At 41.4% G+C, this 23,671-nt stretch overlaps 1 protein-coding gene across 16 annotated transcripts in view; it reads right to left on the bottom strand.

Annotated features, from left to right (window-relative positions):
- Positions 1 to 23,671, bottom strand: part of MBNL2 (muscleblind like splicing regulator 2) — a 112,516-nt gene that overhangs the window by 24,426 nt on the left and 64,419 nt on the right. For 9 of the 16 annotated variants that reach the window (XM_065057159.1, XM_065057210.1, XM_065057191.1 and 6 more), the window contains 5 exons: positions 9,759 to 9,923; positions 6,505 to 6,705; positions 5,056 to 5,319; positions 833 to 886; positions 6 to 159 (listed from right to left, as the gene is read on the bottom strand). In XM_065057159.1, coding sequence (XP_064913231.1) covers positions 6 to 159; positions 833 to 886; positions 5,056 to 5,319; positions 6,505 to 6,705; positions 9,759 to 9,923 — 838 coding nt within the window. The remainder of the gene's footprint in view (positions 1 to 5; positions 160 to 832; positions 887 to 5,055; positions 5,320 to 6,504; positions 6,706 to 9,758; positions 9,924 to 23,671) is intronic. The other 7 variants (XM_065057266.1, XM_065057251.1, XM_065057229.1 and 4 more) reach the window with 1 other exon arrangement.

Raw genomic sequence — 23,671 nt, 5'->3', positions numbered from 1 at the left:
CATACCTGTCGGGATAAATGCTGCATGTTGCTGCAACTGAGCATTGGCAAGAGCCTGTTGATAGTGCAAGACACTGGGATTGAAAACGGCACTGGCACCATTGCTTTTTTCAAGTGCTTGTCTCTTTGGTAAAGGGTGAAGAACACCAGGAGGAAAGGCCTGCAAATAAGAAAGTTAGTTAAAACGGTGTCATTTTTAAGATGTTGTCTGTAACATATACATAAATACAAAAACTTATTATTTTTTAAAGCGGCTAAAGATGCCTCATCATGCATATTAACTCAAAGCACAGCAATGTAAAATGAGTGAAATTTTGTTATTGATAGCAAAAGCATGGTACTATTAACCTAAAACTGTAGCAGCACAACTACTGAAAAGAAAGGCTTTTAAAGCAACGAAAATGGCATTGCCTTTAAATAGGTTTTCAAATATTACAGGGAGAAAAAACCACTTATGTTTCATTGCCAAGTATTTTCTTTTTTTAATTTAAATATCATTTCCCATTATTATACAGATTAATGGATTACGTTAAGCGTTTTCAATTACAGAAGCAGTTTTATCTCAATTGGACTTTTCATGAGAGAATATTTAAAAAAATGAAACCATGTTAGGAACCAAACTAAATCGTCTGCGTTTATTACGTATGAGAATGAGATGGATAAATATCGAGTTTCTGGTAAATTAACGAGTATGTGAAATCATTTCCGGTTGATGTTCAAAAGTAAAGCGATACAAATTTCATTAGTTGCTTCTCTGGAAAAAAACAAAACAAAACAAAAAAACAACCAAAAAAAAAGCTACATGCAAAGCAAAAGGTGAAAGGTCAAAGTACCAGGTCTACAGTTGCTTCGAGAGGTCGCTTCATTGCTTTGGCAGTCGACTGAGTCTTTTAATAACAGGCAGCGAGCACATGATGGCAGTGGGCCAATGGGATTCAAGCGAATTAACATACAGGTAAACAGCAAGCAGAGGTGCATCATGGGAACGGCATTGCATTTGTGGATAGGTGAGAAGGAAAAAAATATTCTGAATGCAATATACAACATACAAAACACTAGGCATGCACAACAACAAAAATGTCTTCTAAAGAAATGAATATTACAGTTCGAATTAGTACCAAAGCAAAAATGCATCTACTATACCTTAGTTAAAAGCATATAAGAGAGTAAAATATAGATGTTTGAAATTCAGGAAAGTTGAGTAAAACAGCAGCTTGCAGAGACTATTAAGCATCGTATAAACACTTCACAGAGATGCAGAAAGTTTTAAGGATACATCTATCAGAATTCCTGATAAGTTAGTTAAGTCCCATTTTAAAGCAGAAAACTCAATTTGGAAGGCTACATTTTCAAATACAAAGCACTAGTGCAAGTTGTAACGCGTTACAAATGCTACTAATGTCAGTGCTTTCACGATAAGGGTCTTTCAATTAAGAGAACTAAGTTATTTGACAGATTTGGGGTCCAAAATGAGAGAGGGTCTCCTTTTCCGGTACAAAGCAGAATAAGTAAAATGTCTAGTTACACTAACTTATCATTAATTCTTTTTTTTCCCCTACAGCTGGATCATTTTTGCAGATTTTTTTTCTTTGTAACTTACCACGTTACTTTGAGAGGGAAAAAAAGTTTTTCAGAATTTAAAATATATTTCCTAAATTTTGATACAACCTTCAGGAGCAGGGAGTAAAAATACCGCTCTCAGTTCATAAGCAAATGTTAACATATGAGTTAAGATACTAGTCCAGCATTATTAATTTTTTTAGGCATAGTACATAGGCATATACATTAATGTGTACTTCCATAATACCATCAAAGTTATGGCTGATACGTTGGCATTCTGTAAAAAAATCTTCTCATATAAAATATTACTTTTAAGTTTTATACTGTAAGTAATTCTTACAAACCTTTAGAAAGGAAAGCAAGGTTTACTTAGAAATCAGAATTTTTACTTTCGTTTTTTTAAACACAGGCCGATATTTAGCTCTTTTTGAGGATATGCAGATTATGTCTATCTTGACATCAGTATGTGGAAATATGGAACAAAAGTGGGGGAAAAAAAAAGAGGACAAGGCTCAAAATGCCTACAAACAGCTAATGGCCAAAAGATCAGCAAGTGCCCACAGGGTATTCTGCAAGACAGCCCTCACTTTGGCTACTCCTTGTTCCTGGCTCTGTTGCACCTAAGTTGCATGAGGCTCCCAATGTCCTCCACATCTCTCCTTCAGCGCACTTCTGGATTACATATCCTAATCTATAGGAGCTGCTCGTCCATCTGGGGTCCAAGACTCAGAAATAAAAAAGGAACACCTGGTGCAAAGTGAGGATCTGGAGAGCCTTCTTGTGTCTAAGCAGGGTGCTGCGCAGCCGAGGTGTGGTACCCCCATGTGCACCCCAACAGGAGACATCCCTCAGACCTACTCTCCATCCACCATGGATGGAGGCGAAGCATCACGACCGAATTCAGCATTATGCGATGATGAAGTCCACAAATTCAAATCAACATCATAGAGGATTTCAGCTAATTAACTTTATTATCCAAATGCAGATTTTATCTGATCTCACGTGTTAACTTATTATCTCTGGGTTTATGATTGCCTTTCTCCACTTCTTCTCCATGCTGTTCTTAACCTCACCTCCCTATTTGGAAGCTTTTTGCTGGCTTTCCTTGTCATCTTCCACAGCAAGTTCAGTCTCACAGCTTTCTCAGCCTCAAGGTTTACACTTGATCTGTTTCTAGACCTGCTCATCAACCGTGAAGTCTCCTACTCTTTTCAGGCTTTCAGACCAACTGTCCATTTTTCTCTCCCACCTCTATCCGTCCTTTCATTTTGTCCTAATGGTAAAACCTCCTTTGCCTCTTTCTGTTGCATCAGGAAATCATAGAATGTCCTGAGTTGGAAGGGACCCACAAGGATGATCGAGTCCAACTCCTGTCCCTGCACAGGACAACCCCACAGTTCACACCATGTGTCTGAGGGCTTGTCCAGTCTCTTCTTGAACACTGTCAGGCTTGGGGCCGTGACACCTCCCTGGGGAGCCTGTTCCAGTGCTGCACCACCCTCTGGGGGAAGAACCTTTTCCTGACATCCAACCTAAACCTCCCCTGGCACATCTTGCTGCCACACTACTGCTCTCTAGATCCAACTGAGCATTCTTGGTCAGCCTTGCTGGCTTGTGTCTTTTTTTGTTGTTATTGCCATTCAGGTGATTTTTTCATTCATTCTGACTGTTTCACATCTATATTAGACAAAAAAGTAGTTGGATTTTAAAGAACCTTTTCTGTTTGGTAGTCTAAATATGCCATTAAAGTATTTTGTACATAATTTTCTGCAAAAAGTTACCCTGAATTACAGGTCCTTGCATTCTTCTACCATGACATTAGAATGCTAACATTTCAATTGTGAGTTTCCGAAGATGCTTCATCTTGCTTCGAGGCTAATACAATTCCAATTACAGCTTATTTTAAAGCATAGGATATATATCCAACCATTACTGAAGGACAAAAAAATGAATCCGCTCATCTCTCTCCCTTTTTCTGTAGTATATTGCCTAGAAATATTACTTTCCCTCACTGGACAATAAATATTGCACAACAGAAGCTAATTAGAATTAAAAAACCCAATATCCTTTGCTTTAATTTCCAGATGGCATTCAATTTCTGCAAGCACATGAAAGTTTAACTAAAAATCACCCTGCTTAAAGCAGAGACTGGGGATACTATAAGAGAAAGAATATTAAAACTTAAGAAACGTTCTTCTGTTCAGAGGTTTACTTTCTTGCATAACTTACCCTTTGTCCCTCAAAAAGTCCAGTCTTTGCTAATTTGCTAAATACAATAGCTTGGGGTAGTTATATACTGTACTGTTTTTTGTTTCTGGTAGGCTTCTTACCCAGAGAATAACTGTATTGACTGTAACTATTACATGTACTGCCTACAAGTCCACAAACCACGTCTGCTTAATTATTTGTCCACTGCCAGCAATGAGGAAATGATTCTTTGATTTGCTGTTGGCCATTTTGTCTCCCAAGTCAGATCCTGCAAGCTTGATTTATTTACCTTTATCAATATCACTCTATTTAAATTTACCAGCTTTCCTAGTAGCAACTGTAAAATATACCTAATAATGGTAAATGGGTGGGTTGACTTCTCTGAACAGTTTTCAGTAAGAGCTTAAAATAACTGAAAATATAAAGCCCTCAATCTCTTCTGACTACAGCTATTAAGCTTTTTCTTAATTATTCCCGTTTTAGTTTACTACTTTTAAACGCTCTTTTTCTCATAGAAAAATTGTATCATAGAGAGATTCCAGCAACTCATCCATGACAGCAGGAAAGACAGAAGTCTCTAGGTGTGAGATTCATCATCTAACTAAAGTTAAAAAAGATATAGTCAAGACTTGTTAGACAGAGGGGACAGATGTGTACCTACAAAGGGTAGTTCTTTCTCATCCTCAGACAGGCACTAGTGGTAGATCAGAACAACATGCTGGTTCTTCTCCACTACCTATAAAGTGAGACCAACATGGCCAGGCTCAGGTCAGATATCTGTCTGACATCTAAGGTGGGGCAAACTGAATCCTAATACAGTTTTCTTTTCTACTACCGATCTTTGAGGCAAAAGCTCTCTCTTTGCTTTTCTTCCTTTTCTTCCAAATTTCCACACATGTATCTGCCATCAAAGAGCTAAAACAGCGAATGTGCCCCTATTTTTCAGAGGTTAATAAAGCTCATCAGTTTATTTCTGCTTGGAAATGCTACAATCAAATTTAACATGTGATCAAGGCAGAGAACAGAAGTGGTATAGAGTGTCATTTGCTTCACTGTCTTGGATAGAAATACAGCATTAAAATACGGGCATAAAGAAAAAAAAAGTGCCTCCTCCCATCAAGCAATAATAATAATTTTATAAATTCTTATCTTCTACCAAAAAAAGAATAATAAAAAAAAGAAGAGGCAAAAGAGAAAAGAAAGTACAAGCAAACAGCATTAAATTGAAGCAAAATAGGCATTAAAGAGCTTCTGTCAATAAAAGGCAGCTGTATATGGCAGCACTTACCATCACAGTCGCAGCTGCCGCAGCTGCCTGGGCTGCCACCGCAGCCTGGTTGGCTTGGTGTTGCGCCGCTTTGATTTTGGCCTGCAAATGTGCAGGAGGGTGAAAATACTTGCATTTCTCCCTCATGCAACGACCTTTTATGTAATCCATACACACGGTTACGGTGTTGTCGTTTGTGTCAATCATGGTGCTGTCTGCCGGGTGGGCAAAGCGGCAATCAGTCTCTCCGCGCGCGCAGTTTCCCCGCTGGAACTCCCTGCACACCTACGTGCAAAACAACACGCGTTGCAGGGGGAAAGCTCGGTGCCAATGCCAAAGGGCAAGGGCAGCCCCGCGCCCCCAAAAGACAGACCTGCTCCCTTCCCTGGTATAGGTCAAGCTTTTCAGCCAATTCAAGTTAATAAAACCTTCATCATATTCTAGGAGAGGGAAATGCATCTGTTCTACCTTACGTGCTTGGCTCCTCGGGTAGCTCTGCGGGATGGCAGTTAAATGAATCTGACATGCAACAGAAGCATTCCCAAGCGCCTTTCCTTTTTCCTGTTTAGAATAAAACACCTGGGAAGGATACTTACTGAAGTAACTTGCCCCTGCATAACTGGAAATCACAAAATATCCAGTCCCTTTCTGACTACACTTTACATTCTTGCAGCTCCACTGGTAAGGAGGGAGTTCCTCTTGCTGAACCCACGGAAGACATGCATCAGGTGCACTGTACTTTTTATGGAGTCCACAAACAAAATTAAGACCTTCCTTAAAAATAACTTTCAAAAACAGGCAAAACAAACATACTGATTTTCCTAAGAAGAAATGTGGTCTCGACACTGGTGCTTGGGCTTTAGGGCAAGAACATTCATTTCTCGCAAGAGCCATTTGGCCTTGTCATTTTCTTGGATCATGGATTCCACAGAGCCCCGCTACGTGGAGATCCATCAACACCAGGGAGACTCTGCACGTAGCTGGGGGCTTGTCCCTTCAACCTACTGCAGGCTTGGTAACACTCGACAGCTCTATTTCTAGCTCAAGACTGAAGGGCTATAGAATTCCTCTGATATTGATCCATAAGGCTATAAAAGTCCCTCAGTAGCAACGCATAACAACCATGACAGAATAAATACTGCAATAAAAATGTGCTTGTTAGATATTTCACCAAAGCATACCTTTGCAGGCATGCATACCTGAGGGACGTTGAAGGAGATGAATTTTAAGAAAAACGAAACTCCATATTGATGTCTACGTATTAAATCTGAGCAAAAGTACTACCTTAAAAATAACATTGTTTAACTACCACTGGCTGCAAGCGTAGAAATCCTGCCTAGTTACAAGGTCTTTTGTTCATAGCAACTAAATTCAAGCATCGTTTCTAAAACAATAGAGTCCTTCCCTCCAGGATCTTTCACACAGCCTAACAGAGGATTGTATTTCTAGTCACGGCGGTGTCTACAGTACCTCCAGTTTATCAGTCCTGAGGAGTTTCTGGGTTGCAGTTGAACCGGGGACTGAAACTGGTGGACTTCCAGGAACAATGACGGGCGGCGTGGGTAGGATCTCAGTCGGGACTAAGCCAACTCCCGGTGTTACTGGCGTTAGGTAAGGAGCAAAGCTAATAGCCGTATTCGTTCCTATTGTGGGACCCACTGGAAATGTGGGCTGCAAAATGAAAACATAGACCAAAAAAAAAAACCAAAACAAAAGACACCACAAAAAAAAAAAAAAAGAAAACACAACAACCAACCCATTAATCAAGAGCTTATTAGTTGTCTTTTGCATGTTTGTTCTGGTGCCGATTTGTTTTCTTAATCAAAACATGTGAAACAGCTGGCAAAACACACAGCATACTCTCTTCTTTTAATCACGTAACACATTCCAGTGGCATACTAAGAACCACACTTTATAGCTCTATTATTAGAAAAGAGGCTGCCGATGCAAAGGGAGTCATAGTTTGAACCTGAATCTCTGTGGAGGTCCAGCTTACATTGCAGGCTTATTTACACATCTAAAAGTAGAACTAACATAGACTTTACTGCTTTTTCTCAGTACCTGTTTTCCTTGAGAAAACAGGCTATTTTTCAAAGTACCAGATTTCATGGGCGAAGCATTATTAACTATATTAAAGCCATATTTTTAACAAGAGTATATATAATGAGCATGGCATGTAACTTCCATCTGTTTTCATGCTGTATTTTGCCACCTCCTGCAATTATATGTTACTATGGCCCACACATCAGAAAACCTCACCTTTGTGAATGTTTGTGTGCTCAGCTGTCACCAGTGACAAGCAGAATAAATATTATAATCTCAGCTGGACACAATATTTAGAAAGGGATTACTCAGGTTTAGCTAGAGTTCATCTTACAAAAAAATTTGACTGGAAGGAATGATATGGGTCTAAAAATCTGTTTCATGCCTTCCTACAGCGAGTCAGTGAAGTCATGACCAGAAGAAAGAGCACTTGTGTGATGCTAAAAGGCAGCCAAGGCAGAATGGTGGGTTTGTTACCACCAGGTCGAGATGGGGGGAGGCAGAACACCACCATGGTCAGACCTGGAAAGTGCTTTAGTTCTGCAGAGATGACATTTACCCTGGAGAGTGAAGCTACAGTTATAAAATGAGGAAAAGCTATGCAGAAAAACAGGACAAATCTCAGATTGGCTTTATCAAAAATTAAGTTCCCAAATAAGTAAGCAGCTAGAAATGAACCACGCAATAGCACAGAGTAGGGGAAGACTTAAAGACACTTAATGAAGCAGGAGTGTCCTTCTGTTCAAGGTGGTCCTTGCTGTCAGAGAAGGGAAGCCAGCCATGGTGTATGTAAAAAATACACAAGAGAAAGAACAGGAGCTGGAAGGGTTCTTTCTAACTTTTTTTTTTTTTTTACTAAATTATAAATGAACGTGAATTAGTATCAGGAAGATGCTTTGAAGAGCACATTTGCCAAGATAACCAACTGTACAGAAACGGCATCTACCTGCCCCAGAGAATTAAAAGTGAACAATGTTCTGTTTTAATCAGAGATCAAAACTGCTTGATATCAAACGGCAGGGTTTATATGCCAAGTGCGAGCTAAATTCTTTAGAGCATAATAAGGAACATTTATATGAAACAACAGTTCAGGCATGCTGGGAACAATACGTGTTATGTAAAATATAAAAAACAGCTTTGTATCAACTATAATTTTAAGAATAAATCCACATGTCGAATGACTTCTATGGAATTTTCTTTCACTTTTTATCCATTTGGTCAAGGCTGAGTCATCTTAATCTGGCAATTTATGTGAGATAGAGAATTAAAACCTGACACTTCGATCACAGCAATCAGTACAGAAGGCATTACATCAATGAAATTGTAAAGTTCAAACGATGAAATGGGTGAGAATAAAAAAGTATAATTTTGCCACTTCATTTTTACTTATAATACTACGAGGTGAAATCTATTACTTCATGACAACTTTTCTGGTGAAAACTCAAGCAGTATAAACTCTGGAAATATCAAAACACATTACGCCAGTATACCAACACACATTTTGATGAGAATGTACAAGAAATTCAGGGACTCCTGACACTCGGTTTTTGTTCATGCCTCCCACCTTACAGCAGATGTTCCAAGTGTAAAAACACATTTGGAAGAGGCATCTGGGGTGAGCTTCCTGTGACCAAATACAGATGTCTTCCTCTGAGATGCTTATGCTTGGCTCTTGTGACAGACCATGGAAAGACAAAGGCACTTAAAAACCCAAGTAATCTAATCCGAATGTAAACGTCTGAAACAAGCCAAGTGAATAGTAATTAGAAGTGCCTATTTCTTTTGATAAATGGTAAATAGGCCTTGGAAGCCCAACACAGAAGTTGATGCCAACACTCCAGATGCCCCAAGTTAGAGAAAGAAATCCCACTCCAGTGCCTCACACTAGACATTTGGATTGAGAAAACATCATTAGCAGCCATGTGTGAAGAGTTTAATTCCGATTACTTGCCTAACTATGCTTTGGAAATCTGGTACAACTAAGGAACTCAACCGCAAAGGCAGCCCTAAGCAACTGACCGTTTTCATGTATATCCAAAGACACTGCTCATGCCTGCAAGACTCTAGGTTTATGTCACCTTCTGGATTTGAAGTGTCCTAGGCACCAGACACATTACCTCAAGAAAAAATGCTGAGTTTGTAAGGCTGCATGCACCAGCAGTTCTCTGTCTTATTCTGGTACACTTCAGATTTCAAGAGAGTAAGAAAATGCTACCCAGAATGCCATTAAGCTTTGTTCCTGGTACTGGGATTAAATACCATTTAAAGCCATTCAAACCCGCAGACTCATGAGAAACTTTGCATCCCTATTCAAATAGCTTACTAGCAAATTATTGTTATTATTATTATTATTATTATTAAAATTTTCACCTCCAGAAGGATTATAGGTAAAAACCTTGCAAATCTAGACTAAACCTGATGTGAACTGATTGAAGGATAAAAAAAAAAAAGGAGGAAAAAAATAGCAAATTAGTCTGGGATCAAAAAAAGTATCAAATCTACAGCAACACTCCATTATATCTTCAAATTCAAATAGAAATGAACATATCTCTAGCATCTTGGCAATTCCTTAAGTCAACAGATGGGGACTATTTTTATCAATACCAGTTTAGAGAAGTCTTGCAGCTCAATACAGTCTTCAACTTTACTTACCAATAACACCATCACAGAAACATACTTACCACTGGCTGTAGCGGTGACCCTGGAAACATGAACTGCATTTGCTGGGCAAGCATTGCTGCTGCAGTTTTTTGTTGGATTAAGTTGTTCCTGCCATTTATTTCCAGTTGAGTTTTTAAATGTGTTGGTGGATGAAGGTACTTGCAGTTCTCCCTTGTACAACGACCCTGGAAAAAGAAGTCACAGTAATTGGTCTACTGCTTTTGATGATAGTTTAATGCCTTCAAGCAAAATATTACACCATAAACTAAGAAAGAACTAATGAAATCCAGGGTGTTTCCTGGGAACTATGCAGCAAGCTGGGAGGAGCTGATGGCCTTGAGCTTTACCTCAGCCCACTGCCCCTGATTGATCATTAAGGCTACTTGCCACAAAAATATAAAGAGAAAGGCCTTGAAACAGCATTTTCATTGTTAAGTACAGATCACTGCTACACAATTAATACTCTGAGTATTATCCAGACCCCCTGAACTGCCTCTCACGGTATCTTGGCTAGAGTATCTGGTCAATCACAGGAAGTTCCACTTAAATATGAAGAGAAACTTCTTCTCAGTGAGGGTGCCAGAGCACTGGAACAGGCTGCCCAGGGGGGTTGTGGAGTCTATTACTCTGGAGACACTCAAAACCCACCTGGACACATTCCTGTGTAACCTCATCTAGGTGTTCCTGCTCCAGCAGGGGGATTGGACTGGGCGATCTTTCAAGGTCCCTTCCAATCCCTGACATTCTGTGTTTCTGCGAAATTTAAACCTCTTTAAGAGAAATGCAGCTTTCAAGCACGTATTAAAAAACGATTGTGTGTTCATGGCAGTAAGAATCTAAACAGGCCACTTTCTGCTTGTGTTCTCTTGTACATTCACCCGTATCACAGTTCACTGCCTTCTGGCCTCCTGTTTTTACTACATCAGCACAACTTTGAACTATTTCTACTCAAGTATAAAAGAACAGAAGTCAAGCTGGTACTTTCACAGCCTAAATTTAGAAGCAGCTCATGGAACCAAATCCAAAAGCACACAGCAAAACAAGAGCTCTTGATCAACCCGAAAGCACTTTTTAGACAGTTATGAAACAATAAAAATAAGGGTGGACAGTCACCTCTATGGTGGCTTGTGCTGGAGAAGATGAACATGGAACACACCTCTACAAGCACTGCATGCTGACAAAAAAGTAAGTAGAGCAGCATAAGACATGCTGATAGGTTTTTTTCCACCAGAAAGGGAAATTGTGGGGTGTACCAGCAGGTTGTGCAGCTACAGGGTAGGATCTGCTGAAATCAGAAACTCCTCGACGGCACAGCTCACAAACAGTCACAAAATTTTAAGAGCTGTGACCAGAGGACCTAGAGCATCAGACAAACTGCATTTGACAACTTGTAGGAGGTACGTTTCCACATTGAGACGTTTTTATAAAGTGCTTTTTAAACTTTCCATTCACTGGTGTAAGGGCTTTGCACATCGCCGCCGAGCAGGAATATCCTCCTAGAGCCAAGAAAACATGGAGATCCCTATGCAAGAACAGCACACACGTATGCTGACTCTGCGTACGCATACATATGCACACACTCTGCTACAAAACCTTCAGTACACTTCAAATGTCAGTATTAATGTCATGCTTTTTACTCAGACATTGAAACATTGGCTGATTCTGCCTCTAATCTACTATAAGGATGTAATGACTACCTACACAGAAGTAAATTAAGTGTGTCTGGGAAGGTTTTCCCATACCCAGGCCAAGAGGAATGCAAACAGCTATGTTTATGCTGCTAAACTATTGAGATCAGCTCTTAGCTGAACTGTGTCTGGTCACTTTTTGGGAGTACACTAAACAGAGGCTGGCAGTTCGGAAAAGCTAAAAATTTAAGGAAAAAACCCTGGTCATGGCACTGAAGAACACTTCTTACTGCTGTTTTAACCTGCTAGTATAGGTGCAACCACTTTCAGGACATTGTGCCTTCTTTCTGATTTCATGCATGTCACTAATTCTGTTTTAATGGAGTATACAAAAAGGAACATTACTTTGTCAGCTGGCATGAGCAGAAACAGAAACAGTAATGATTTGATGGACACAGAAGAAGGCTGGCTCTTCCATTCAGGGGAATAAGGCCTTCATAACATCAAATCAGAGCATGCTCAATGTAGGTAATGAGCATACCTATGCTTTTATGTTGGCTGATTTTTTAACTAAGACCTGTTTATCCTTAATCTATTCCCTATATGAATGGCTCATACATCAAATCTGAAAATTAAAACAGCAAAATCAAATCAAACTACTCTACATGATGGAAATAATCTACCTGTGGAAAGAAGAGTGCTCCTCAAATAAGGACTGAGAGCAACTCTCAACCACAGTGGCTTTTGAAGCTCCTGAAGCCTGAAGAGTTTCTTCAGCGAGCCCTCCGCTCCCACCCCTGAAAGCACACGGCTTCTACATATCATCACTTCAACCTCTGCAAAGCAACCCACAGTGCACAAAAGACTGGTTATTTCAGAAAACTTTCCAAAATAAGCCAACCATACAAAAATGTACTGTCCTCTCTAAACTTGTTCATGTCTGTGCCTCATTTACTAGTTTTTTCAGCTCCTGGTTAGCAATGAACGTACTATAAAAGAGTTGTGTGGCCCCATCACGCTACTATAGAAAGTTCTGTAAACAGATCAAGCTTTGTTGAAATGAAATGACCCAAAATAAACCACAGTGGAATGAGCACTGAAAATAGTGAGCAGATTAATCCAGCTCTAGCTACCAAAATTAAATAAATTCTGAAGCCAGCTTTCACTTTTTTGACCTACAATCATTGGGGGAAAATGCCTATATAAGCAACTTTTCATTCCTTTTTTAACAAATGCTCCATGTCCCTGTGAACTCTTGATGAAAACAGTTTCAGAGAGGAAACAGGCAGATTCCCAACTATCAACCAATGCAGGAACAAATATTCAAACTCAGTCCAATGGGATCCTGGAATTTTGTTTATTAAAAAGTCAAATATGACTTGACTCAGATCAACTGAGACAGCAGCACATATCAGCCAAACAGAACAGACAACTGTACACCACATGCAGGAGCATTCAACATGTTGGGTCAACATCTATAATAAGAGCCCACTTCGGATTCTTGCAAAAAATTATTATGCTAGTGAGCTACCTCATAATAAATACAGAGACAAAACTGAGTGCTTTAACTTTAGGATGCATCAGTATGAAGCCTCTGGAGCAAGGCTTGGTTCATCATAGCTCTTAAAACCCCAGCAGTTCAGGAGCTGCTCCACAGACCCTCAGTCCCCCCGGCACATGGCAGCGCAGACACTGTCAGCAGGATGGGGCAGGCAGCAGGGGAAATAATTGCTCCATACAACTTTTAACCTGCTCCCACATATAAGCCAGAGTCCAGAAACTGAGGGCGCAGACAAATGGGTTTGAAGCTCAGGCTCTAGAAACTCTTGCCACTTGGGAACTGAAGATTACCAACGAGCACATCATAAGCTGTTGTGCACTTCCCATGCAAGTTCACCCCCAAAAAATCACCTTCACCGAGCTGCCTCCTTATCTGCAATGGATAGTAATGACGAATCACAGAATCATTTCAGTTGAAAGAGACCCTCAGGATCAAGTCCAACCATAACCTAAGCTAACTCCAGCTCTAAACCATGTCCCTAAGAACCTCGTCTAAACGCCTTTTAAACACCTCCAGGGATGGTGACTCCAGCACTTCCCTGGGCAGCCTGTTCCAATGCCTGACAACCCTTTCTGTGAAGAATTTTTTCCTAATATCCAATCTGAACCTCCCCTGATGCAACTTGTGGCCATTTCCTCTCATCTTATCACTTGCTATTTGGGAGAAGAGATCAACACCCTCCATGCTACAACCTCCTTTCAGGTAGTTGTAGACGGCGATAAGACACCACATTAAATTCCCAGCACCCTCTTACTCCCCTCATCCTGCAACGACGGTACCTCCCCTCTGATCCTTCATTCCTGCGTCTTTGTCCTTACACATAGTGCCACATTTTAGGCAGCTAACAGAAAGTTTTAGCAGAAAAACTGCTTTTCTACTACTAATTATCCAGAACAGGAACACACTGTGGCTCGTGTCAGGGGTGTGCCATAGGCTTCGTTCCACTAAAGAAGTGGGAAAGGGAAAGATTGCACCAAGGAGCTGGGAACTCCAGTGCCCACCAGCCAGGTGCCGCATTGAGAGGCTCTGCTTCTGCAGGAGCAATGGTCTTGGAAGCTGCTCCCTCACTTAATGAGCCATGTTACACCATTTACTTGCCTTTTTAAAAAAAAAAAAAAATCAGTAGATTTCCCTATTGAGAATAATAGCTAGTTTGCTTAAAATCATTGGCACAATACAGCCCACAGACTGGAATATATCAAGAAGTTAGGTATGTGCTAAGAATTATTTTAAAATAAGCAAAACGAGGCGAGTACAGAAGTAACACTGCATAACTCTGGATACTAAGATAACTACATGTTGTACCACCACATCTCTGCCTTGAATGTTTTACAGATCCATAGCTTTCTTCAATATTTTACTATTGCTCTAATAGTAACAACAATAATAATTCATCCAGGCCTAGGCTGGGAATTGCTTATGCACAATAATGAGTTAGTTTTCACTTACTAAAATTACCTTTCTCTTTCATCAAAATAAGATGTTCGAATTAAAAAGAAAAAAACCAGGCAAAACAATGTTTCTTTTATCGTGTTACACAATTGACTTTTTCTTTTTAAATGAGCAGATTTCCTTATTAAGAACAGCAGGTAGTTTGCCTGAAATCAATGGCACAAAACAGCCCACAGATTGGAGTATATTAAAAAGCTAGGTATGTGCTAAGAATTATCATTTTAAAATTAGCAAAATGAGGTAAGTGCAGAAGTAACACTAATAACATCTAAAGCATCCACAACCATTTTGCTCAGGTACTGAATTCTGCTTTTAAGATGGGAGTCAATACATATTCTTGGCATGCTAATCATAAAATCACACTAATAAATATAAGAGCCTAAATCTACAGTTAATCCACAACTGCTGAAAAACACTTTCCTGCAGCGTAACATGGTGGTTTTTTTTGGCAAAAGGGGAGGCTAATTCAGGTTGGAAGGGATCATGAAAGGTCCCCAGGCCAACCTGCTCGGAGCAGGGTCAGCCCTGAGGTCAGGCCAGGTTGCTCCAGCCAGGTCTTAGATATCTCCATGAGTGCAGGCCTGCATAACCTCTCTGAGGAGTCTCATCTACTGCTTGGTTGTCCTCATAATGAAGATGACTTCCTTTATATTCAGTCTGAACCTATCTAGTTCCAGCTTACACTGGCAGCCTTATGTCCTCCCAACATACACAGCCGCAAGGAGCTGGGCTGCACCTTTGGACAACCTCCTTGTCCTTCAAGGCTGATCTCAAAGGAGAAGCATCACTGCACAACGTTGTCAGGTTGTCTTCTGTCAGTGTGCCTGTCTCAGGTTTGAACCCTGAGGGATACACGTTAGGTTTTTTAAACGATACCAGCTACATTAAGACTCCCTCTATGCTTTACCTCATAGTTTGTGAAGGAAGCAGCCACGGTTACCTGCCATCCCATCAAAGCAGCAGTGTCATCCATCATCAAAACAACCAAATTATTTGTATTTTCCTTAAATACAGTTGAAATGGGGAAAGTCCAGCTTGAAGCTAAGCGTACAAATCCAAAGTTAACTGAGGCAACTCAATACTATTAGTAAGAAACAACAGAGCAAGACTCCCCCACCCACAGCATAGCCTAACATCTGACATGGGACACCCCACCACATTTAAAAAATGGATTATCCAATGAAGAGCAGAAACAGGGAGGCCTCCTTCTTTGCAGACATCTGTCCCTTGTGCCAAACCTCTCTCCCCAGGGTGCTTCCAGCTCGCCCCCAACTCTGCTCTCCCTAAACTAACAGCTTCCTCCTGCATCCCCTCCTCTCTGAGAATACCCTCCCACCTCTCCTAACTATAGACCAGGAAACAACCCACACGATAAATATAACTTGCTTGAGCCGCATGTGTCCTGAAGGACCAGCCAAAACATGCACGTGGCTGGCGGACCACACTCGGGAGCGGCTCAGTGCATGCTCGCACCTTTTCCTTAACAGGGCAGTAATTTGGATCTCTCTCTTCTACCCAGACACTGATTTTTGGATAGCCAGTTAGAATTTTACAATATGTCTTTGAAATGCCAGTGTCCAGCAACTTTGGCTGAAATTGGCCAGGTTGTTCAGAAGTTTTTAGGGTGATGCTGGCAAAAAAATATGGGTAGTGCAATTATGCAAAACCTGTTTCCTTAAGAAAACAAGCTAAAACTAACAAATGCAGATGAAATTGTATGATCTCTCACTATTGAATATGCAGTCTTATTAAAAAAAAGTATATGACTTCCAAGACACGGATGGTTTTAGAAGGCATCTGAGCAACTGGTTGTACAAGGGCAAAAAGACTTTCTGGTTTCCAGCTAGACACTCTGAGATCCCAACATTTGCTGGAGTTACAAAAAACACACACACACAAATTTTTTTAAACAGAGTAATAATTACCTGATGCCACAACCACTTATCCTCTTGGAAAAAAAAAAAAGAAATTTGCAATTTTCTGTATCTTGCAGCTTCAGCGAACATGTTCGTAAAGATCAGATCACATTTTAACAAACTAATGCACTTGCAACTGTGGGCATGCAAGCTAGCTAGCTAGCCATCACCTGTTTGTTATTGATATTAGATACCTGGAGATATTACATAGTGTTCAAGCCTTGGCAGAGCGAGAGTGCCACAGGCCGCTGTGTGGGGCGGTGGCAGCATATGGCAAGAATAGCCACAGAGACAGCAGTGTCAGCAGCTGCGGAGGTACCTGAGCCCTAAATACTCCTCCGGCAGAGTTTCTGACAAGAGCAGAAACTGCTTCTTCTCCTTCGGGGTTCCTCCTCATCAGCCCCCTCAGCGAATTCTGGTTAGAACGTGTGTGGCCCGACCCAATCAATTTGACAGTTTCACCATTGCACAAATCAGGAACTTCTCAATTCCAATAATCCCGGGCTCCCTGGGGCTAAAAATAGAGCCAGTCAATAGTAGGGCAGGGTATTTTGAGATACTTAAGCTTCTGCTTCTGTCCATAGACAGCCACACTAACTCTACCACCCCAGAACATCCAGTTCAAATGTTATTTTTCAAAAGCAGAAACACCAAAAAGGAAAAAACAAAACAAAACAAAACACAAAAAGAACACTGTGTATTCATATGCAGAGAGGGTTGATTCCTCTTGTTCTATAGGACTTGCATTCATGCATTTCCCTATATATTTTAGTACCTCAGAGCTCAACCACCAGCAGTACTTTCAACACTCAAGGACAACCACTGGACTTCAGTTTGGGCTGAGTTAAAAAGTATTTTCCACCTAGCACCACAATGCGGGAATTCAACTTTCCAGTGCAGGTCAATCTGCTTCCTAATTTGTCTCAGAAAGTAGAAAAGCAGATACCACACCTCCATTAATGTATTTCCTTTGCACTTGCTATGAATATGTACCATCTCACATAATCTGTAGGACTACACATGCCCGTCGAGTTAAGCGTATGTGCAAGGGCTTAGGGGATTTAGTTAAGCCTCAAGAATGACAAGTCATAGATTTTTAAAAATGTAACTTAGCACTGTATTTCTTCCTTAAGGTATACAAAAAGCTTCAAAATTTTGTTTGTTTGTTTTAATAAATGAGACACACTTCCAAAAAAAAAGGAAAATAATTTCAAAAAGACCAAAGTGTACTAGTAACAGAAATATTAAGTTTTTGATGGAGTGTTCAAATGCCTCAAACTTAACTTGTTGTCATATGCCTTACCAGCACAAAGACCTAAAGGAAAAAAGGTATTTAAAAAACCCACAAGCATCTCTTATACTACACTTGAAACATTTCAGCTGTTGGATCTGTTTTACTGGGGAGGGGGGAGAGGGGTGGAACACAAACCCAAAACAAACACACAAACAAATAAAAACCACCAACAAAAGCAACTTAGAAACTTCGCCGAGAAATTAATTCTCTATTTCTAAAGCCACCTTGCAAGTCCACCCACCAAAGTTAGTGAGTGTGCATACATATTTATATGCACCTACACACTTTCGTTTCAAGAAAAAGTAGAAGGCAAATTCACTTTCTTACTTTAAAGTAGAAAAGGAAAAGAAGGCAAAAAATTCTCAAGTGACTTCAGCTTGATTCTGTAGCCAACACGCTAAGAAAACCCCTTAGCTGCTCTTCTAATGGTTTCAATTATTTGTAAGAAACTAAAAGCTGGTAAAATAAAAATGGTCCTTTTATTCACAAAGTTAGAGAACAAGAACTGCCTGTAACTGACATAAGAAACAGAAAAATATTGAAGAAAAACTGAAGTCTTACAGAAAGATGGAATGTCTAAATGATATAAGAGTCTTAACACTAAAAACTTAATAGGAGATATTTATTTAAATGGAAAAAGACAAAATGTTCTATTGAAGAGCACCTTGGCAATGCACAAAGAGCTCTGAGTCTCTCAAGATGCTCTTTCAAACTAATGTGGACAGGATAGCTACAGAGAATGGTTTAATAATTTGCCTTGCAATATCAAGGGAAGTGTACTCAATATTAAATTGCTCAGAAGAGAAAGAACTCAAGCAGATATTGCAGACATAAAAAAAAAAAAAGGCACTTATGAAATTGTAAGTTGACAAACATCCTTGAGATTACTCTAACAAATAAATCAAAGAAAATTCAGACAAAGAAACAACAGTTTAAACTAATATCCATTTATTTTATTTCTGTGTTTACTGCCTCAAAAATAATTCAAGAATAAAAAGGAAATAAAGATTATTTCTTGCTCAATTACGTAGCTCCATTTCTTTTTCTTTTCCCATTTTTCCCCCCCACTGGCACTGAAAATCTAAACCAGTTATTTTTACCTTAGCTCCATGTTTGGCTACCAGCATCAACGAATAGATCACAAGCAACTGTGGACAACCCTTGAAATAAATCTTCACTCTAATGCATACAGGCAACAAGAGGCAGCCAAGTATTAGTACAGGGGAAACCCCCTAGGGAATGAACATAAAAAAGCAGAGGGAAGCGTGACCTCATTTAGCTAAAATTCCTCAAATGTCTGACTTCTATTACATGGGTGGTGAGACTTATCACAGGATGGGTAAATCATATCCTGAGCTGCATCAAAAGCAGTGAGTCAAGGGAGGTGATTCTGCCCCTGTGCTCCACTCTGGTGAGACCCACCCTGGAGTCCTGTGTCCAGCTCTGGAGCCCTCAGCACAGGAAAGACATGGACCTGTTGGAGAGGGGCCAGAGGAGGCCACAGAAATGACCAGAGGGCTGGAACAGCTCTGCTGTGAGGACAGGCTGAGGGAGTTGGGGTTGTTCAGCCTGGAGAAGAGAAGGCTCTGGGGAGACATTATTGTGGCCTTTCAGTACTTAAAAGGGGCTTATAAAAAGGATGAGGACAGACTTTTTAGCAGGGCCTGTTGCAATAGGACAAGGGATAGTGGTTTTAAATTAAAGGACAGGAGATTCAGGTTAGACATGAGGAAGAAATTTTTTACAATGAGGTTGGTGAAACACTGGCTCCGTTTGCCCAGAGAGGTGGTAGATGCCCCATCCCTGGAGACATTCCAGGCCAGGCTGGACGGGGCTCTGAGCAACCTGATCTAGCTGAAAATGTCCCTGCTCATTGCAGGGGGGTTGGACTAGATGAGCCTTGAAGGTCCCTTCCAACCTAAGCTATTCTATGATTTTGTGATCCTATGCGAGGTCGCCCTGTGCAGGCTCTAACAAACATACAGCTTCTTCCACAGCAGGACCAGGTGCAGCCTGCCACGTGGCTCGGGATGGGTTGCAGTAGCAGAGCAGCGATTGAAACCCTCCAACTCCGCCCATTCAGAGAAGTCAAAGTATTTGCAGATTCCTGCATTACATTAAAAAATGTCTAAAACCTTTATGGAGTCTCACTATACAGCATTACACACAGTTAACTGAAGACTGGGCAGCAATAATGCATCCTCTCATCACAAGGATTGAGTATTTTCATGGAAGACAGAAGAGAGCTGTGTAAATTGCAGGTGTGAACACATGGTAGCTGAGGGTGATATAGATTTTTTGCTGGTAAACAACATACTCCACCATTAAGTTTAACTTAACCGAACCGAAAAAGAAAAAGATAAAAGCTTGGAAAGAGGCAATTTTCTTCAACTTTTCTCAATATTTCAAGAGCTGACGAAAATAGCCATTCCAGAAGTAATGCCTGTAAAAGGAAGGTAGTTGTTTCACTGCAGGTCAGCTGGCAAGAGAAAAGGCAATGAAGAACAGCAGAAGAGCAAGCAAGAGGATGGGCATGGTGCCACTCCCTGATGTACCTCTTTCCTCACCTCCTTTACAATTCCCATAAAAGCCTTCAAGCAGACATATGCTGAGTTTACTGCAAGCTTACTCACACAAACAGGGCAGATTAAACTCCCTTGGTTTGGAAACACCACTTTGCAGTGAAAAAGTAGGCACAGATAACTGCAGAACTGACAGCCAAGCCCTGAGACACCTTATTTCTCTCTCAGTGGCCTGTGAAAGTCACTATGTCTAGCACACAGACTACATCCATACCACTGTAAGCAGGTTATAAAACAAAGAGCAAGTCGTGAGTACAGATCTTTGCCACTGTGAGTGCAAATGGTGAGTGGCCCAGTAAGGACCAGGCTGGCACGCCAACAACAGTTCCCTCAACAATGCAATAGGAATCTTAACATCCCTCAGAAAAAAAAACATAAAATCAGTTACACAGCATCAAAAAAGAGCAGGAGACATGCCGGCTGTGAGGAACCTGGCCGACCAGATCAGAACAAAATGGAAGGAGAGTTCTGTAAAATCGACCATGTCAGCCTCCTACAGTGAGCTGCCTGCCCAAGGGAGGCTTCAGAAGATACTTCACTTGACAGCTGCGTGAATGAAAAAGATTTAGAAAAGGCCCATCATTTGGAAGAGTCCCATCATGTGGATAAGGCACATTGGCAGGGTTTGGCAAGCTCCTTATGTACCATGGGACCCCACTGGTGTGCTACTGAGAAAGACAGACTTAAAATACTGGGAGCAAGCGACCACCTTGGCCACCAGCGTGTCACGTCCCCAGCTCCTGAGCTGGAGGCCCAGCAGGCATGAACGGCTACGGAGGTGACCAGATCTGCCATCGGCAAGTCCCTCTGACACTCCTTGTAGGGACACTTTCACCCCAGCAGGGCCATCCCGCACCCATGAGCACGCCAAACAACATGCCGGGGCTCCCAGTCCGGCTGGGGCTTCCTGGGCCTTTTCCTCCGTGGGCATTTCGTAGTTTCTTGGCCAATCGCTTGACAAACAAAAGTAAAAAGCAAGAGCCAAGTTAAATCCACAAAATGGCCAAGGACACCTTACATAATTGCAGCGGTGGAATGCCTTGTTCCTCGGCAGAGAAGGAGTGTTTACCCACCCTCAGCGGCAGCGCCGGAACTGCAGCTGCGTTATTAATAAATCATCAGCTTTGCTCCCAGGACGAGCCAGCGAGGGCTGGAGTCTGACAGCAGCTCCCAACTCACTGGAAAGTTACTGAAAACACACAGGAACTTCTCGGTGTTTTAGAAAATCCATGTACTTGGAACTGCATTAAAAAGAACCCCACAAAAATTAAAGAAAACACTTGTAAAAAATGAAAATATATTTGCATTTCCAAAGAAAAATCACATGGAATATACACTGTACTATTCCTAACTGCAAGAAAAGGGGCAAACAAATTATCAAAACAAGATGAAAAGACACTGTGTCACTGTGCGACCATGTACAGAGAGCAACCAAGTGTGCCCAACCTGAAAAGCAAAAGGTAAGCAGGCACCTTTCCTAGCCTTTCCCCTACCCAGTCCATGCTCCTCCTTCTTCTGGGAACTGGTTTCTTAACATCAGTGATAAGTTTCAGTTCCTATTTTTTCTTGAAGTCTGACACACCTCAGATTTCCCTTTTCAGGGAACGGGGAAACTGGCACCACCAGCAGGAGGGGCAGTGAGTTTCCTGCCCCAAAGCAGCAGGACATGAGAATTATCACTGAGAAATATCCAGAGAGCCGAACAACTAGAACAGCCTAAAAAATAAAGGGAGGAAGGTGACAAGAGGTCCAGAAATTCAAGGAAGAGAAAGAATGAAGCCTTGGCATTCCAGTAACCAAAAAAAAACCCCTTTTCTTATTGCTGAAGGGCTCTCTGTCCCCCTCCACTAGGTATTAGGAAGATTCCAGAAGAGCTAGCAAAAATAGCAAGAATTATAAAGTAGTTACATCTATCTCAAATGGCAGCTTACAGAAATAGGCAGCTAAATCACAGTTATGAGAAAAGACACATTAAGAAGTTTTATTACCTTCCTTGAACACTATATTCATCTAAGTACTAGAATATGTGATTGTGATCTTGAGAGTGCTTATACCTTCACAATACTCAGTTGAAGGATCAGATAATAAGGTGGAAAATAAGGAGGTGATTGGTGACAGCCAACATGGCTTCACTAAGGGCAAATAGTGCCTCACAAACTTAGTGGCCTTCTGTGACAGGGTTACAGCGTTGGTAGATAAGAGCAACTGACAAAATCTATCTGAACCCACCTGGACACGTTCCTGTGTAGTCTCATCTAGGTGTTCCTGCTCCAGCAGGGCGATTGGACTAGATGATCTTTCGAGGTCCCTTCCAATCCCTAGCATTCTATGATTCTATGAACTTGTGCAAACCACTTGACACTGTCTCGTATGACATGCTTCCCTCTAAATTGGAGACACGGATTTAATAGATGGACCACTCGATGAATAAGGAATTAGAGGGATGGTTGCACACAAAGAGTTGAGGTCAACAGCTCAATGTCCAAGTGGAAACCAGTGAGGAGTGGCATTCCTCAGGGGTTGGTACTGGGACAAGTGCTGTTTAACATCTTTGTTGGCAACACGGATAGCAGGACTGAGTGTATCCCCAGCAAATGTGACAAAAACACGGAGCTGTGTGGTGCAGTCGACATTCTGTGGGGGGAGGGATGCCATCCAGAGGGAGCTTAACAGGCTTGAGAGGTGGGCGTGTGTGGACCTCATTAAGTTGAACAAGGCCAAGTGCAAGGTCCTGCACCTGGGTTGTAGCAATCCCAAGCCCAATTACAGGCTGTGTGGAGAATGGATTGAGAACATCCCTGAGGAGAAGGACCTAGGGGTGTTGGTTTATGAGAAGCTCAATATGACCTGGCAATGTGCACTTCCAGCCCAGAAAGCCAATTGTATCCTGGGCTGCATCAAAAGCAGCGTAGCCCGCAGGTTGAGGGAGGTGATTCTCCCCTCTGCTCCGCTCTGGTGAGACCCCACCTGGAGTCCTGCATCCAGCTCTGGAGTTCCCAGCACAAGAGGCACATGGACCTGTTGAAGAGGGGCCAGAGGAGGCCACAATGATGATCAGAGGACTGGAGCACCTCTTCTACGAAGACAGGCTGAGAGATTTGGGATTGAAAAGCCTAAGAAGGCTCTGGAGAGACCTTATAGCAGCCTTCTAGTACCTAAAAGGGACCTACAAGAAAGCTGGAGAGGGACTTGTTACAAGGGCATGTAGTGATAGGACAAGGGGTAATGGCTTTAAACTGAAAAAGGGTAGCTTTAGATTAGATACAAGGAAGAAATTCTTCCCCATGAGGGTGGTGAGGCACTGGAACAGGCTGCCCAGAGAAGCTGTGGGTGCCCCATCCCTGGGAGCGTTCCAGGCCAGGTTGGATGGGGCTTTGAGCAACTTGGTCTAGTGGAAGATGTCCCTGCTCATGGCAGGAGGGTTGGAACTACATGATCTTTAAGGTCTCTTCAAACTCAAACCATTCTATGATTCTATGGTAATTTTTCTTTTCCTTAAG

The sequence above is a fragment of the Columba livia genome, chromosome 1, assembly GCF_036013475.1.
Source record: "Columba livia isolate bColLiv1 breed racing homer chromosome 1, bColLiv1.pat.W.v2, whole genome shotgun sequence".
Classification (NCBI taxonomy): Eukaryota; Metazoa; Chordata; class Aves; order Columbiformes; family Columbidae; genus Columba; species Columba livia.
The sequence above is the reverse complement of the archived record's forward strand: the minus strand, read 5'-3'. Positions and strand labels throughout refer to the sequence as shown.